Below are 14,238 nucleotides of genomic sequence, written 5' to 3'. Positions count from 1 at the left end.
CGACAGAGATGGGGAAATAGATAGGGATAGGGACGACATGGACGATAAATTATGAAAATGAAATAAACTCTTAGGCCTACCTTAGTATATTAGGTAGTTGCCTGCCCGGTTATCTAGGTCTCTTCTGTTAAAACACGGAAGAAATTGAATTGAGAATGAGAATCGAACATTTCGCCAAGAACTAAGTAAGATGGATAACAAAAACCAAATGCCAGTCTGCTCTTGCCTTGAAAACTCTACGAAGCAACCCGACCTGCTGCCCTGTACTCGCACCACCACTCCTGGCTCCATCTTTATCAACAATGGATCCAGGCGCGGCAGCATCGGCGCTGAATATTGCCACGGTTTTGTCGGACAGTGTCTCCAACTCCTTAAGCTGCAGCAGCGGCACCTCCGTGCCAGCTTCGTTCGTTTGATCCCGGTCTTGATCCCGATTCATCTTAAGATTGTAGAACATAAAAGGCAGGATTGTCGACTTCCAGACCGGCCATTTCCCTCTTTCTCTCATGCTGTGGACGCACGCTGCGATGATTAGGATCGTCGTGGAAACGAGCAGCACTCCTGGGTAGACCAGCCACGGCCAGTCCGCCCGTATACAGACCGCATTTTTATAGGCGGTCCCAATAACGTTAAAGCGGTCACTATCTTCATCTTCCCAATTGCTTCGCATGAAGTCGGTGTATCCTGTGGCCATACCATCAAAAGCGGCGGAGATCCCTTCAAGCGTTGCGTTGCCCAATTTATCCACCGCAGGCAGCCAAACCCTGGACATTGGATCTGCGATTCGGTCGAAGAAATGACGATCACCGTAGATGGTTGCGTTCTGAAACGAAGCGATAAGTTCGCTCACGGTCGATCGCATACCCATGACGCAGTCCCGTGGCCCTTCATGCGTACTGTTGTCGCGATTCTTCCAAGAAATCCAAGTGCTATCTTTAGGTACTTCGGTTATGTTGGAAGAATCATACCATCTGCCGTCGACCTCACAAGGCTCAACAAGCTTTATGAACTACGGATGCCATGTATAGCCTTCTACTGTCCCGTCGACCTCACCGTAGTCCATTGGCTCTTGTGATACCAACTGTTCCTTCAAGCTGCCATATGATATCTCTCCGTTGTAGCGACGCAGACAAGGTGAAAGGCTGCAGTTTACAGCGACGATTCCAATATTTTCCTGCCAGTTGGTATACCTCCCCTTGATGCCGTCGGGTTTTAAAATGCGACAGGTTGTTTTACTATGAATATAAGCTCCTCCGATTTGCTTTGTACAAGAAGCAGCTGAAAACGAGATAATAGATGTCGTAGTTCTGAAATCCCCAGATTTTCCGTAGTACAGTCCCCCATTCTCTTGATGAGTATAACCCCTCATATGAAAATAAGGTGATTCAAACTCTGGAGGTGGCCAAGTAAGATTCAAGTCTGGATTCTGAGGAAAGTGGTACGTCGTGCGGTTGTACTCGTCATGCAGGTCTACCTCCATCAAGTCAGACGTAATATCGGTACAGGTGCTGCACATGCCGACAGAGGTGTGTGAGATACCCGCTCTCATGGTGAAGGTGCAGTTTCCTGACGGGCATTGAAATAATTGACTTTGGATGTTTTCAGCCACCCCGTAAATAAGACCGCTCATCGCAGCTGCCCACATGGGTGGACGGTCGATATGGGTGTATCCGTTGACTCGTCTCGCAACAGCTATTGGAGCTGCATCCTCATATGCTATGTTGCAAGGATAGGTTTTGGCGAGTTGTTGTGAGAATGGATCAATTACGTAGGACGTTATCATAAGGAGGGCGCCGATAATAGCTAGAGTTCTACTCGGGATGCGACGGCAAGCATCAGTAAATCGGCTTTCATCAATACAGTTGGCAAAATACGATGACCTACGGCTTTGAGACGAAGAAAAGAAATTTAATTGACCCCCAAGCTCCCCTGCCAGCATTGTACGCACCAAGGACAGCTATAATTCCCACATAAGATAGAATTGATATGAAGACGGCCAGAGATTCGAATAGCCATGATCTTAAGATATACAGCTTCTCCGTCGGCTCGGGTTCCTTTCGTTGGCACTCCTCTGCTCTGGGGGAATCAATAGCCGTCTCCTCTCCGGACGTGAGGGAACCTGTATCGCTTGTCGGTACAGTGTTGTAGCCCACATCTGTGCGCATCGTGATCTCGATATCATTTTCGCCTTCTGTAATGTTCGCGCGGACGTCCTCGTTGACTGTGGCTGTCTCCTGACGATCGGTTTCAGTCATCTGCCCTGGGGCAGCACTCAGCGGTACTCCATGGTTGCTGAAGGGATCCGACATGGTAAGAAGTCTTCCTTTGAGAGCAGAACTTTGTAAGAAATAAAGGAATCGACTTGGGGAAACAAGGGAGGTGGCCGAGGTAAAATTATCTTATACATTCAACTCAAGACCTAATTTACGCAACTAGCTGCCTTGTAAGACAATTAAGTGAAACCCTCATTACCATAACCTGCAGTGCTAGACAGAAAACTCGATATTCTTTGTAACCTGCTAGGTAGCGAGGTAGACACAAGCTCCGTCATCCAGGGAGCGTGAGACTCTTCCGAAATAGGCAGTAACGAGTCCTCTTGGGCACAAACTAGCTTCATATATTCAACACAAAATGGTAAACTTACAGATCACACTGCATCAAAAGTCCTAAGTCAGACTAAAGCTGTTTCACAACCTCAATGCAAGACTAGATTGGAGAGCAGTCAGGTATGTAAGTAGTATCATCGCGGGATATAATTATGGAAGATATATACTTCTATGAAAACAGGCTGTTAGAGGCCCCCGCACCAGCTTCGCCGTTGCGCTGGGCCAATCACAAAAAGGCCGAAATGCAAGCCCTGTCGTCATTACATTTTCGGGAGTTCGTCCCGTTTCGTCGGTGGAGTAAAACATCGAAGCTGCAAGTGTGCTTCTTCTATCTGCGAGGCATTAGATATGGTTTTCAGACGGTTCTTTTCCCATCTGCACGATGCTGCAACATGAACCGCCAAGACCGCGGTGAGACAGGTAGAATGGGGCGCTAGCTGTGTCTTGGCTGTCGTGCCATCATGACCTGAGAAATGCAGACGCCAATTCCTTAGGGCGCGACTTCGCGAGTATATATTTCCGTCTCATTTTTCTTCTTTACCGGGGGCCTTTTTTTCGTATTATCTTGCCGCACTTGTTGGGTGAAAAGTCGGAGTTACTCCGCCTTACCCCAGTCCCTTCCCCCGCACACTTGCCTCTGAACGGGACTCAACCCCGGATTTCGCCAGCGGTGTGTGGTCCCTTTTCCGTGTTGGCTTGGAGTCGTCACCAATCTCGAGACTCGAAAGCGTGGTTGCGATGGCTTCTTTTACGTATTTGTAAATGTTCGCCGAACGCGAGAACGAGGTGGTCTCATTATCGAGTCTTGGCTTTGATCTGCCAACCCAGAATTCGGGCTCGAAGTTTTCCGCGACAACCCGTCCAGCTTCCATTGCGCCGTAAATCGCAGCTTCGAGATGCAGGCTGCAGGTTCTCCGCACCAGAATGGCGGTCCTGTCAAGCTCATGCACTTCTCCCACGAAGCTTTCGCCACGCGAAAGATGATTATCTTTGGGACGATCCCGACATCCGGTCCCGTGTCCAGTGCGTGGCTGGATGGCAAAATGGGGAAGAAGATTGTCATTACCTGGTCGAGAGGGGAAAGGGAGTTCTGTCACGCTAGAAATTTGAATGGCTGGGGTGAGATTAAGCTACCCCACGGGGGAGGGACGGTGATTACCCCGACTTGGGTAGAACGGCTTGGGACGAAACCGAGCCGAACATGACCACCCCCAAATGCCGCCCCCCATGTCTTTTGTGGTTTCCTCTTTTCCGCAGCGGAAAGCTGCAAGAGCTCTGGGTGGTGCGGAGTTAAAGAGGTTCGACGTCCGCTCTTCTTAATGGTACTTGAAGGATTCATGTCCCCTTGGTGATCTACTTCTGCGCGATCGGTGCTTGCTTTCTACTCTCTTGTCGACCCGGCGCATCGGCAAAACGTTCAGTCGACTCATTTCGCAGCCAGTATTTGATAACGCAGGTTCCGAAAAGTAAGCAACAAGGAGAGTGGAAGGAAATGGCGGACGGAAAGCCGACGGAGGTTGACCACACCTCGCTACACCACGACCACCGGTCCAACGATGCCGACGAGACGGCCCCGAAAGCCTCCATTGAGGCCCAGGCACAGCGGAGAGGACTCCAGCCGCCGCCAATCGTGGCGGCGATGAGCCATGAGTACCGCGCCGAGCTGGAAAAGAAGCTGAGGCGACGGATCGACTTGCGCCTGCTCCCGATGACGGTCATCTGTTACATCTTGTGGGTCTTGGTCTTGTGATTAGATCTGTTAGGAATTGGAGACTGACCTTGTGTAGGAACTACATCGACAGAAACAACATTGCGGCGGCCCGCTTGGCGGGATTGGAACGGGACCTCAAGCTGGATCCCGACTCAAACCAGTTCCAGACGGCGGTCAGTATCTTGTTCGTGGGATACCTGCTCATGCAAGTGCCTTCGAATCTCTTCTTGAACAAGATTGGTAAACCAGCAATCTACCTTCCCACATGTGTAAGTCGATACAGAAAGTGACATGCCAAACACTGGCATAGGCTGACCTTGTCTGTGCAGATGGTTGTCTGGGGCATCATCTCTGCCGCAACGGCAGCATGCCACAATTATGCCGGCCTTCTTGCCGTTCGCTTCCTCTTGGGTAGGTGAAAGGCGCGCCCTCTTTTGCTTTAAAATCTAACAAGGGGGGTAATAGGTTTTGTGGAGGCCGCTTACTTTCCGGGATGCTTATACTACCTCAGCTGTTGGTATACACGTGAAGAGCTGGGTCTGAGAACGACAATCCTGTACACCGGTTCCCTAATCTCTGGCGCTTTCTCCGGTCTCATCTCGGCCGGTATCACAGGCAATATGGATGGTGCCCGAGGTCTCGGCGCATGGCAATGGCTGTTCTTGATTGAGGGCGTCGTAACCGTTGCCATTGCAATCGCCGCATACTGGGTCCTGCCAAACTTTCCCCGTACAACATCATGGTTGAGTGAGGAGGAACAGGCTCTGGCTATCTGGAGACTTGAGGAGGATATTGGCGAGGATGACTGGACAGGAAGTCAGCAGCAAACCTTCTGGCATGGATTCAAGACTGCGCTGGAAGATGTCAAGACCTGGATTCTGGTATGCTCACATTCGTTCACTCGCTTCCGCGTCAACCCACTAACAACCATCAGCTCGTCCTTATCTTCAGCATCGTCGCCTCGGCCTCCATTACCAACTTCTTCCCCACCGTCGTCGCGACCCTGGGCTACAATAACGTCATCTCCCTGCTCCTCACCTGCCCGCCGTACGTCCTCTGCATCATCACGACGTCCCTCAACGCATGGCACGCCGACCGCACCGGCGAGCGCTACTTCCACATCATTCTCCCGCTGTGCGTCGCCATGGTGGCCTTTATCATCGGCGCGGCCACCCACGCCACCGCGCCCCGCTACGTCGCCATGATGCTCCTCGTGCCAGGCGTCTACTCGGGCTACACGACAGCGCTGGCCTGGATCAGCAACACCCTGCCACGCCCGCCCGCGAAGCGCGCCTCCGCGCTCGCCTTCATCAACGCCGTGTCCAACTGCTCCAGCATCTACGCGAGTTACCTGTACCCCAAGAGCGCCAGCCCGCAGTACATGGCGGCGTTCATCCACAACTGCGTCGCATGCTTCATCGCCATCTGCGCGGCGACGGTACTGAGGGTGGTTCTCATGCGGCTGAACAAGAAGCTCGAGAGGGGCGAGCACGTCGAGGGGGCCATCAACGCTGCGCCTGGGGAGGCTGCCACGCATGGGTTCCGATTCAAGGTTTGAGGAGCTGAAAGTGGAAGTGGGATGATGTCGTCTCAACGTTGGAGTGTTGGCGTGCCTGTGTGTATAGCGCTCGTGATACCAACCAAACATCAGGGCTCTTCATAGAGAATTAGCGTCGCATTTTTCTGCTTGGTCCCTTTCTTTTGGCTGCGCCTTGCCGTATGTAGTAACCTCGAATGTCGTAATTGCGTGGGCACATGGTGGCCTGAAGATCATCGGATCGCCGGCATCCGCGTGTAACCCCGTGAAGCTCGTTCTTCTACGTATGATTCCTACACTTGAGTTTCACGGCCCGGTGGGTTACATTAGAGACCATCACCGGTATCCCGCCCGTTTAGACGGATGATGATCCAATCGCTGACCCTGAGCCCGATGGCCACGTTCCATTGTCGCGCAGATGATCTGCCGCGCGGAGAATAATCATCCAGCATCCTGAGAAAGAGATACGGGCTTCGGATGAGCCAGTCGTATCAGTCTTGCAACGACTTGGCGCTCCATCGCGATGACAACATCAACCAGGTATGTGCTTCGAGCGCTGAGGCAGAGACGTGTGTCATCAGCCAAGTCATACACACACCGTGGGCTAGACTCGATGAACCACCAACAACGAAAATCGTCGAAAACGTCAGGTTCTCTTAACTCATAGCATAGCCATGGATACCCGCAGGAGAAATAGCATGGGAAGGTCCAATCATCGGCACCACCTGGCGACTCCTGCAGGGTGAAAGTTGCACAGCACCTGGAAGAAGAATGGGACAAGCGCAAAACCTAAAGGCGAAACAACGGCTTTTTTCATCCCAATCCCAGACTGACTTTCCTCTGCACTGCCAATGACTCACAGACATACGTTGGCTTTCTCGATAAATGACCTCAATTGAGTTAGGACTGGATGATGCGCTTGGCAGCTTCATCCTGGAGCTTCCGTCTCCACCGGCGAGAAAGCTTGGAGGGCGGAGCAGCCTGGGTCTTCTAGAACTACTCGAGACACTTCTCCGAGCTGTGTTTGTGGGAGGTTGAGATGAGGTTGATGGGACCAATAGGAGTTCGAGCTCCCACTCATTGAGTCTGATGCAAGACACAGCGGGGACAGCAGGTGAGCAGAAAAAGAGAAGGCCAACGATGCCATGCACATCCTCAAAAGGAAAATCGAAGAAATTCCTATTATTCAAGGACATACGTGGAAGTTTACCGCGCGCCTGGCAAAGCCCGTGTCCAGCAGCCCGTGCCCTCGACGTTCTCCTCGTCTTCGTTCGGATCAAACCAACGTTTCGGGGTGGCAGTTCGCAAAATAGACTTGTTCTTATTCCAACTCAACGGGAGCAGCCGCTGATCATCAACTGTGATTGCTTGCAGGCTTTGAAAAGGCTGAAAGGAAACAGAAAGGCAAAAAAAAGTCCGGGTGCGCGCATCCGAAAGAAACGAGAAAACGAGCAAGAGAAAACGAAAAGAACAAACCTTCTGAGGTCCGGGGATGGGACAAGACTGCGCTCCCTTGTCATGAAAATTTGACGTTTTGGTAATTCCAATTTCTTGTTGTCGTTAGACTTCTGTCACCTTTCAACCGTGCCAGTGAAACAAGCCCCGAGTTTCGGACCTCGTCGCTCTGGACCACCTCTCCGTTTTGGCCGACGGCCGCGGCCGACGCTGGTGCTGGGAACGTTGGACGGCCGGGGCGCTGTGTTGGGATTACAGTGGGAATGACAATGCTGCAAAAACGGCGCTGGCTGAGCTGGGTCTTGAATAAGTGTCAAAAAAGGTAAAGGCCGAATGATTGATAAACCAGACGGATGTCCCAACCTGTCTCCCTCTTCCTCAAAGCGCACGTCAAAACATCAAAAACTCAAGGCACTTGATTGAATGAGAGACGGAGAATCACCCAACTCTCCGAAGCCTCTGTCTCTTATCCATGACTCTTCTGCGATCTTTGTCCACACCATCAATAAACCGATCAGTCGAATCAACAATCTCGGCAGCAGCACCGACAGAGCGGAGCATCCGACAAGCTCCACTAGCGTAAACCGGCCGTCCACCCTGCTACACTAGGTAAACCGGGGAATTCTTTTACTTCTCTTATCGACCTACCAGACTTGGCAATTCCCATCGGCAAGAACTGGCCCTAGGCATTACGTACATGATCAATCTTCAGCGAGAGAGCGAATGAAAGACACGTTCTTGGTGTGTCCCGGCAAGGAAGAGAGCCAGCAGGTTCCATTACATATGAGCTTTGCCCGTTCCGCGTGGCCGAATCTCCATCATCCCCGCTCTCCCTCCTCGTCTTGTAAAAGAGAAGAACAGGCCTGGCTTGTCGTTCGCGCCTTGCTCGGTTAAATCGTCCTCGTGTCAACGGTCAACGACGTCTTTCGGCGCCCTCCACCTCCGAGTTCGCTGTTATCACGACATAATCATTGACGCCATCCAATTTCCCCCTCTTATTGTGACTGACACTGCGCTTTTTTGAAACCGTCGACAATCTGTACCTGTCAACGACTCGCCGGAAAAAAAGTGTTCATCCCATCGCGCTTTTTCTTCGCTCCCTCATCATCTGTCGAACCCCTCCCCCGCGCTTTCGTCTCCGGTTTATCGACGGCCAGAACCCCGCACCGACGACGACTCACCATGCCCCTCTCCACCAGCGCCCTCCTCACGCCGCAGGCGCAGGAGTTTGTCAAGTTTCCCAGCAGACGGAGTGTCGTTCACAGCACCAAGGGCATCGTCTCATGCACTCAGCCTCTCGCCGCGAAATGTGGTATTGAGATCCTGCAAGCTGGCGGCAATGCAGCCGTAAGTAGATCCTTTCAGATCCTTTCCGGGGTGTTGCGGCTGACAAGATATGTAATGTAACAGGATGCAGCGGTCGCGGTTGGTCAGTACAACTCTATTTGGGACTTTTGTTCAAGTTGCTAACAAGAATATACACTCAGCCGCCGGTCTGAACATGACTGAGCCGTGCTCAACCGGCATCGGCGGTGACATGTTCATCCTCTTCTACGACGCCAAGACCGGCAAGGTCTCAGCCATGAACGGCTCGGGACGCTCAGCGAAGAACGCCACCCTCGAGACCATCCGCAAGGACCTCGGTATCAAGGATGGCGAGCAGGGCAAGATCCCTATGAAGAGTGTTCACGCTGTAACTTGCCCTGGTGCGGCAGCTGGTTGGGTTGACACCATCGAACGCTTCGGCAGCGGCAACGTTAACATGGAAAGAATTTTGGCCCCGGCAATTGAGCTGGGTGAGGGAGGTTTCCCCGTTAGTGAGCTGACGAGCTCATACGTATGTATCAAGCTTCTACTACTGAGAAAACCGCCGCTAATGATAAGTAGTGGAACACTGCCGAGCCTCAGATCCGAGATGCGTCGCCCAACTTCGCTGAGATGCTGAAGAAGGACCCCAAGGCCGCGGATGGCGTAAGAGCGCCCAACCCGGGTGAGATCATGAAGAACCCCACTTTGGCGCAAACGTTCCGCACGCTCGCGAAGGAGGGCAAGAAGGGCTTCTACACGGGCCGCATCGCCGAGGAGCTGGTCAAGGTCGTCAAGGACCTGGGCGGCCACCTCGAGCTCGACGACTTGGCCAACCACCTGGAGCTTGGCAGCGAGCCCGTCGACCCCATCTCTCTCAAGTTTAAGCCCGTTCTCAAGAACCAGCAACAGGCCAACGGCAATGCCGACTTCGTCGACGCCGGCGTCGAGCTCTGGGAACACCCGCCCAACGGCCAGGGCATCGTCGCTCTTATGGCTCTTGGCATTATCCAGGAGCTGCAGGCCTCAGGAGCAGTTCCTGCCTGGTCCGCTGAGGACCACAACACGGCGCCCTACCTCCACGCCATCATCGAGGCTCTCCGTCTTGGCTTCACTGACGCAAGCTGGTATGTGACTGACCCCAACGTCGTCAACGTGCCCTCCGCCGGCCTCATCTCGCGCGAGTACCTCGCTCAGCGCGCAAAGCTGTTCGACCCCAGCAAGGCACTCAACAAGCTGCACCCCGGCGAGCCCCCCAAGTTCGTCTCTCCTGCGTTAAGCAGCAGCGACACCGTCTACTTCACCGTTTCAGACGCCCACGGCAACGCCGCATCATTCATCAACAGCAACTACGGCGGCTTCGGCACCTGCATCATCCCCAAGGGCTGCGGCTTCACTCTCCAGAACCGTGGCGCCAACTTCAGCCTCGACCCGGAGCATCCCAACAAGCTGGCGCCCCGCAAGCGCCCGTACCACACCATCATCCCGGGCATGGTGACAAACCAGGCCGACGGCTCGCTGCACAGCGCCTTCGGTGTTATGGGCGGCTTCATGCAGCCACAGGGTCACGTCCAAGTTCTTCTCGGCCAGATCGTCGCAGGACTCACGCCGCAGCAGACGCTCGATGCGCCGCGCGTGTGCATCGTTGCTGGTCTGCCCGAGAAGGACGCCGACTTTGACTGGACAGTCAGTGTCGAGGAGGGCATGCCCGAGGAGACTGTCGAGGGCCTGCGCAAGCTGGGACACAAGGTCGATGTCGTCACCGGCTCCGAAAGGGGTCTGTTTGGTCGTGGCCAGATTATCAGGTATCACGTCGACCCCATCGAGGGAACTGGCGTGTGGTCGGCGGGCAGCGACATGCGTGGCGACGGCGGAGCGTACCCGGCGCTGTAAGTGTTAATATGTAATGTGATGGAAAATGAAAGAACCCTGGACGAGTACCAGCAGTATGTGAATGTGCGCAAAATATGAATGGAGATTTTCCGGATATCGCAGATGAAACAAATACCACTCTATTTCCCGGGACCTGTTTCGCTTCGTGGCTGCCTTCCCTTGGTATTTTACAATCGTACAAAACATAAAAACGCTCTCCTCAAGCGTGGATGTCGAAGAATATCCTGCCTTTTACTCCTCCTTCTTCTCGCTCTCGGCCGCGACAAGAACCTTCTTCTCCTCGAGCAGCTTAGCGAGCTCGCCGTTCTGGTGCATGGAGACGAGGATGTCGCAGCCGCCGATGAACTCCTTCTCGACGTAGAGCTGGGGGATGGTCGGCCAGTCGGAGAACTCCTTAATTCCTGTGCGCCTATAGTCAGCATCCTATATTCCTTCCCATGTTCATATCTTGTGGTAGTCTGTGTGATTCGTACCTTGGCGCAGCTCGGGGTCGGCCAAGACGTTGAAGGCGGCGAACTTCTCGGGGTCGACGCCCTGGAGGCCCAGGATCTGGATGGAGGCGCGGGAGAAGCCGCACTGAGGGGTCTCGGGGGTGCCCTTCATGAAGAGGACGACGGGGGCGGCGCCGACAGCGTTCTCGATCGCTTGCTTCGTCTCGTCGGAGAGGAGGCGGTGCTGGGTGAGGAAGGGGATGGGAGCGCGGAAGGCCAGCGGGCGAGCGGCGGGGCGGGCAGCTTGCCGCACGAAACTCTGCGATGTCGGGTCAGCGCCTATTGGTTCTTTGTGGTCGTCTCAATGGGGTTGAATGCGCAAGAAAGTAAACTTACTGAGCGGGCGAACGACCTGACAAACATGTTGGGCTGTGTGGTGGTGCGTTTGGCGGGGTGGTCAACCGGAAGCGATTGATGAGAAATGCGAAATTGTTATCGGATGGCAGAATGGGTGATGTAATAAGGTGTGCTCCTCGGTGAAGGAGCTTGGGCCATGACTCACCGAGCTCACCATTATGGCTGCGGGTCTCCGAAGTCGAATAGCCCAATCATTCGCTCGTCGTTGTCAGCCATCAACAGCTGCGCATCTTTCTCGCCTCGATGACGATTGAAGTCTTTTGCGACCTATGCTCTTCATTTGACTGATTTAATTATGTATGCCATTAGAAAGGGACGCTTGAGTTGCCGAGAATTCTGTCCAGACAACGGCGCGCAATCTACGAAGAGTGATGACTCTTGGACCTCTTGAGATGAGGCCAGCGCGGAGATGGCAACAGAGGAGCTCAAGAAGAACATGTCCGACAATGACTCAATGAGCAATTGAGTTGAGGTCTTGTGACGAAATTGTTGCTAGTAAACTAAAGATATGGCAAGTGATCATTGGTGTCAACAATCGCGGTAGTGAAAATGGGGGGTTCAAGCTAGGATCCAACGACCTCTAGGCTGCGGGAACCAGCCGATTTTCGACGATAACCTATGGTCATTTTGGGGCGCAATTCAATCGGTAATGGGGGTTGTTGGCGGACGCACGCCTGAATCGGTTTGTTCTTTCCCTATGCCACAGGCCCTTCAAATTGCCATGCAATTGGAGCGAGCAGTTCTCGGGTACCTTAAGGATCCTAATTCATCAATTGCGGTAGTCAGTTGGACTGTTCTCGCTGACAAATTTGACTCGTTTAGGCCTGTTAGAGACGCTGCGTTTCTCGATTTGGAAGGATATGTGACTGGAGCTCTGATTCAGGCAGGAGATCCCGAGCGTTGCGGTGTGCCGCCGATAACACCCGCCCGGCCGATCCGCTTCCGGGACGGCCATATCTCAACGCAGCCTCAATTGGTTCTCACCAACGTCTCTTAAATCATCTATCAGGGTAAGGCGCCATGCAGAAATCATTTCGCCGAATGAGTCACGGTGTTTCGATGAAAGGTGTCAAGATAGTGTCCGGGACTCAAACCTATCAGCAGCTAAATGGCGACGCTCACGGTGAATTCTTTTATAAGTCTGGGCTTCTTGGCATCATTCAATATGCAAGTTGCAGCATCTGTCCGATTCCATTCTTCCCAGCAACTAGCCAACTGAATCACCGCCAAAAATCGCCAACCTACGTTCGTCATGTCTACTGACAAAAGAATTCTCATCCTCGGAAGCGGCCTTGTTGCCAAACCCTGTGTTGATTACCTGCTTCGCGACGCAAGGAACAAGTTGACAATTGGTTCTTGACCTGTCCCGAGAAATGACCAAACCTCAAGCTGACTTGATAACTCTTAGCTTGTCGGACTCTCAGCACAGCCCAGATCCTTGCCGCAGACCATTCCCGGGCGACCACAATTGCTCTCGACGTTGCCTCTCCTGAACTGGACGCCCACGTTGCCGAACACGACGTGGTGATCTCTCTCGTGCCATTCACCTACCATCCAACGGTGATCAAGGCGGCAATCGGTGGCAAGACCCACGTCGTTACCACGAGCTACGTCTCGCCTGCGATACGAGAGCTGGAAGCCGAAGCCAAGGCAGCTGGCATCACGGTTCTCAACGAGGTTGGAGTTGATCCTGGAGTTGACCACTTGTACGCCATCAAAACCATTGATGAAGTGCATGCCAAGGGCGGAAAGGTGGGAATCTGCATTGGAGTCAGTTCCGGAGCACCCCTCTTGCTAATGTATTGCGCCAGGTCAAGGAGTTCTACTCGTACTGCGGCGGTCTGCCCGCTCCGGAGTGCGCCGATAACCCTCTTAAGTTCAAGTTCTCCTGGTCCCCGCGCGGAGCTCTCCTGTCGCAGTTCAACTCGGCATGCTTCCTCCAGGATGGCAAGGTGGTTGAGATCTCCAACCAACATCTCATGGCGCACGCGAAGCCGTACCACGTCATGGACGGGTACTCCTTTGTTGCGTATCCCAACCGCAACTCTGTTCCCTTCCGCGAGTTCTACAACATTCTCGAGGCGGAAACGGTCATCCGCGGGTCTTTGAGATATGCGGGTAACCCGGCTTTTGTGCTGGCGCTCATCAGAATGGGGTGGTTGAACACACAGCCCAAGGAATGGTTGGCCACTAAGAGTGAAGGGTTGACTTTGAAGGAGGTCTTGGGAAGGTGCATCGGCTCCAAAGACTTTGATGAAGAGTATGATGGCTCGTCTTTGTGTTATACTGGAGATGTTCGCTGACTTGAACAGGGCCTTGATCAATCGCGTCGATGAGCTTTGCGACTTCACCAGCAGCGCTGAGAGGGAGAGTATTATCGAAGGCTTGCGATGGATCGGTCTGTTCTCCGACAAGCCGGCTACTCTTCGAGGCAATCTTTTGGACACACTTTGCGCCGAACTCGAGAAGCTAATGAGCTTCCAGCCTGGGGAGAGGGACCTGGTGATGCTTCAGCACAAGTTTGTTGTTGAATGGAAGGATGGTTCCAAGGTAACGGGATCCCTGTCTTGTTCATTCATAGTGCGGCACTTAAAACTGACGGCGGCTTCTGAGTAGGACACAATCACTTCAACTCTGGAGCTTCTTGGAGAACCAAATGGGTACTCGGCGATGGCTAAGTCGGTTGGCGTAACTTGTGGCATCGCCACTCAGTTGCTACTCAACGGCGAGCCTGCGCTCAATGTCGCTGGAGTCTTAGCCCCCTACAAGGCGGAAATCTGCGATCCTATTCGTAAGGCAGTTGAGGTGGAGGGGATCGTGCTGGTTGAGAAGACGCTTTAAGGGGGACACGGTTTTCGGACCCTCTTCAGCTTAGCTCCGTCT

At 53.3% G+C, this 14,238-nt stretch overlaps 4 protein-coding genes and 1 pseudogene across 5 annotated transcripts; 3 read left to right on the top strand and 2 right to left on the bottom strand.

Moving 5' to 3' along the window:
* Positions 1-181: 181 nt before the first annotated feature.
* On the bottom strand, positions 182-2,309 carry GCG54_00011226 (annotated as a pseudogene). Its single transcript has 2 exons — positions 1,037-2,309; positions 182-1,009 (listed from the first exon to the last, which is right to left on the bottom strand). Coding segments are annotated over exons 1-2 (2,101 nt in total).
* Positions 2,310-4,098: 1,789 nt separating this feature from the next.
* GCG54_00011225 (putative transporter) lies at positions 4,099-5,875 on the top strand (the record flags this gene model as incomplete). Its single annotated transcript, XM_045411131.1, has 5 exons — positions 4,099-4,337; positions 4,394-4,586; positions 4,647-4,728; positions 4,783-5,198; positions 5,252-5,875. 5 exons carry the CDS (start codon positions 4,099-4,101, stop codon positions 5,873-5,875), a joined length of 1,554 nt encoding a protein of 517 aa, XP_045268189.1.
* A 2,616-nt stretch (positions 5,876-8,491) lies between these two features.
* Positions 8,492-10,507, top strand: GCG54_00011224 (Glutathione hydrolase proenzyme 1; the record flags this gene model as incomplete). Its single annotated transcript, XM_045411130.1, has 3 exons — positions 8,492-8,656; positions 8,727-9,122; positions 9,197-10,507. 3 exons carry the CDS (start codon positions 8,492-8,494, stop codon positions 10,505-10,507), a joined length of 1,872 nt encoding a protein of 623 aa, XP_045268188.1.
* Positions 10,508-10,738: 231 nt separating this feature from the next.
* Positions 10,739-11,361, bottom strand: GCG54_00011223 (Monothiol glutaredoxin-5; the record flags this gene model as incomplete). Its single annotated transcript, XM_045411129.1, has 3 exons — positions 10,739-10,908; positions 10,981-11,257; positions 11,335-11,361. 3 exons carry the CDS (start codon positions 11,359-11,361, stop codon positions 10,739-10,741), a joined length of 474 nt encoding a protein of 157 aa, XP_045268187.1.
* A 1,246-nt stretch (positions 11,362-12,607) lies between these two features.
* Positions 12,608-14,196, top strand: GCG54_00011222 (Saccharopine dehydrogenase; the record flags this gene model as incomplete). Its single annotated transcript, XM_045411128.1, has 5 exons — positions 12,608-12,707; positions 12,764-13,125; positions 13,167-13,615; positions 13,668-13,905; positions 13,972-14,196. The coding sequence occupies 5 exons, from the start codon at positions 12,608-12,610 to the stop codon at positions 14,194-14,196; spliced, it is 1,374 nt and encodes a 457-aa protein (XP_045268186.1).
* Positions 14,197-14,238: the final 42 nt, after the last annotated feature.

The sequence above is a fragment of the Colletotrichum gloeosporioides genome (genome assembly GCF_011800055.1).
Source record: "Colletotrichum gloeosporioides strain Lc1 chromosome Unknown consensus_17, whole genome shotgun sequence".
Taxonomy (NCBI): Eukaryota; Fungi; Ascomycota; class Sordariomycetes; order Glomerellales; family Glomerellaceae; genus Colletotrichum; species Colletotrichum gloeosporioides.
Note: the sequence above shows the minus strand (reverse complement) of the source record. Positions and strands in the feature narration are given on the sequence as shown.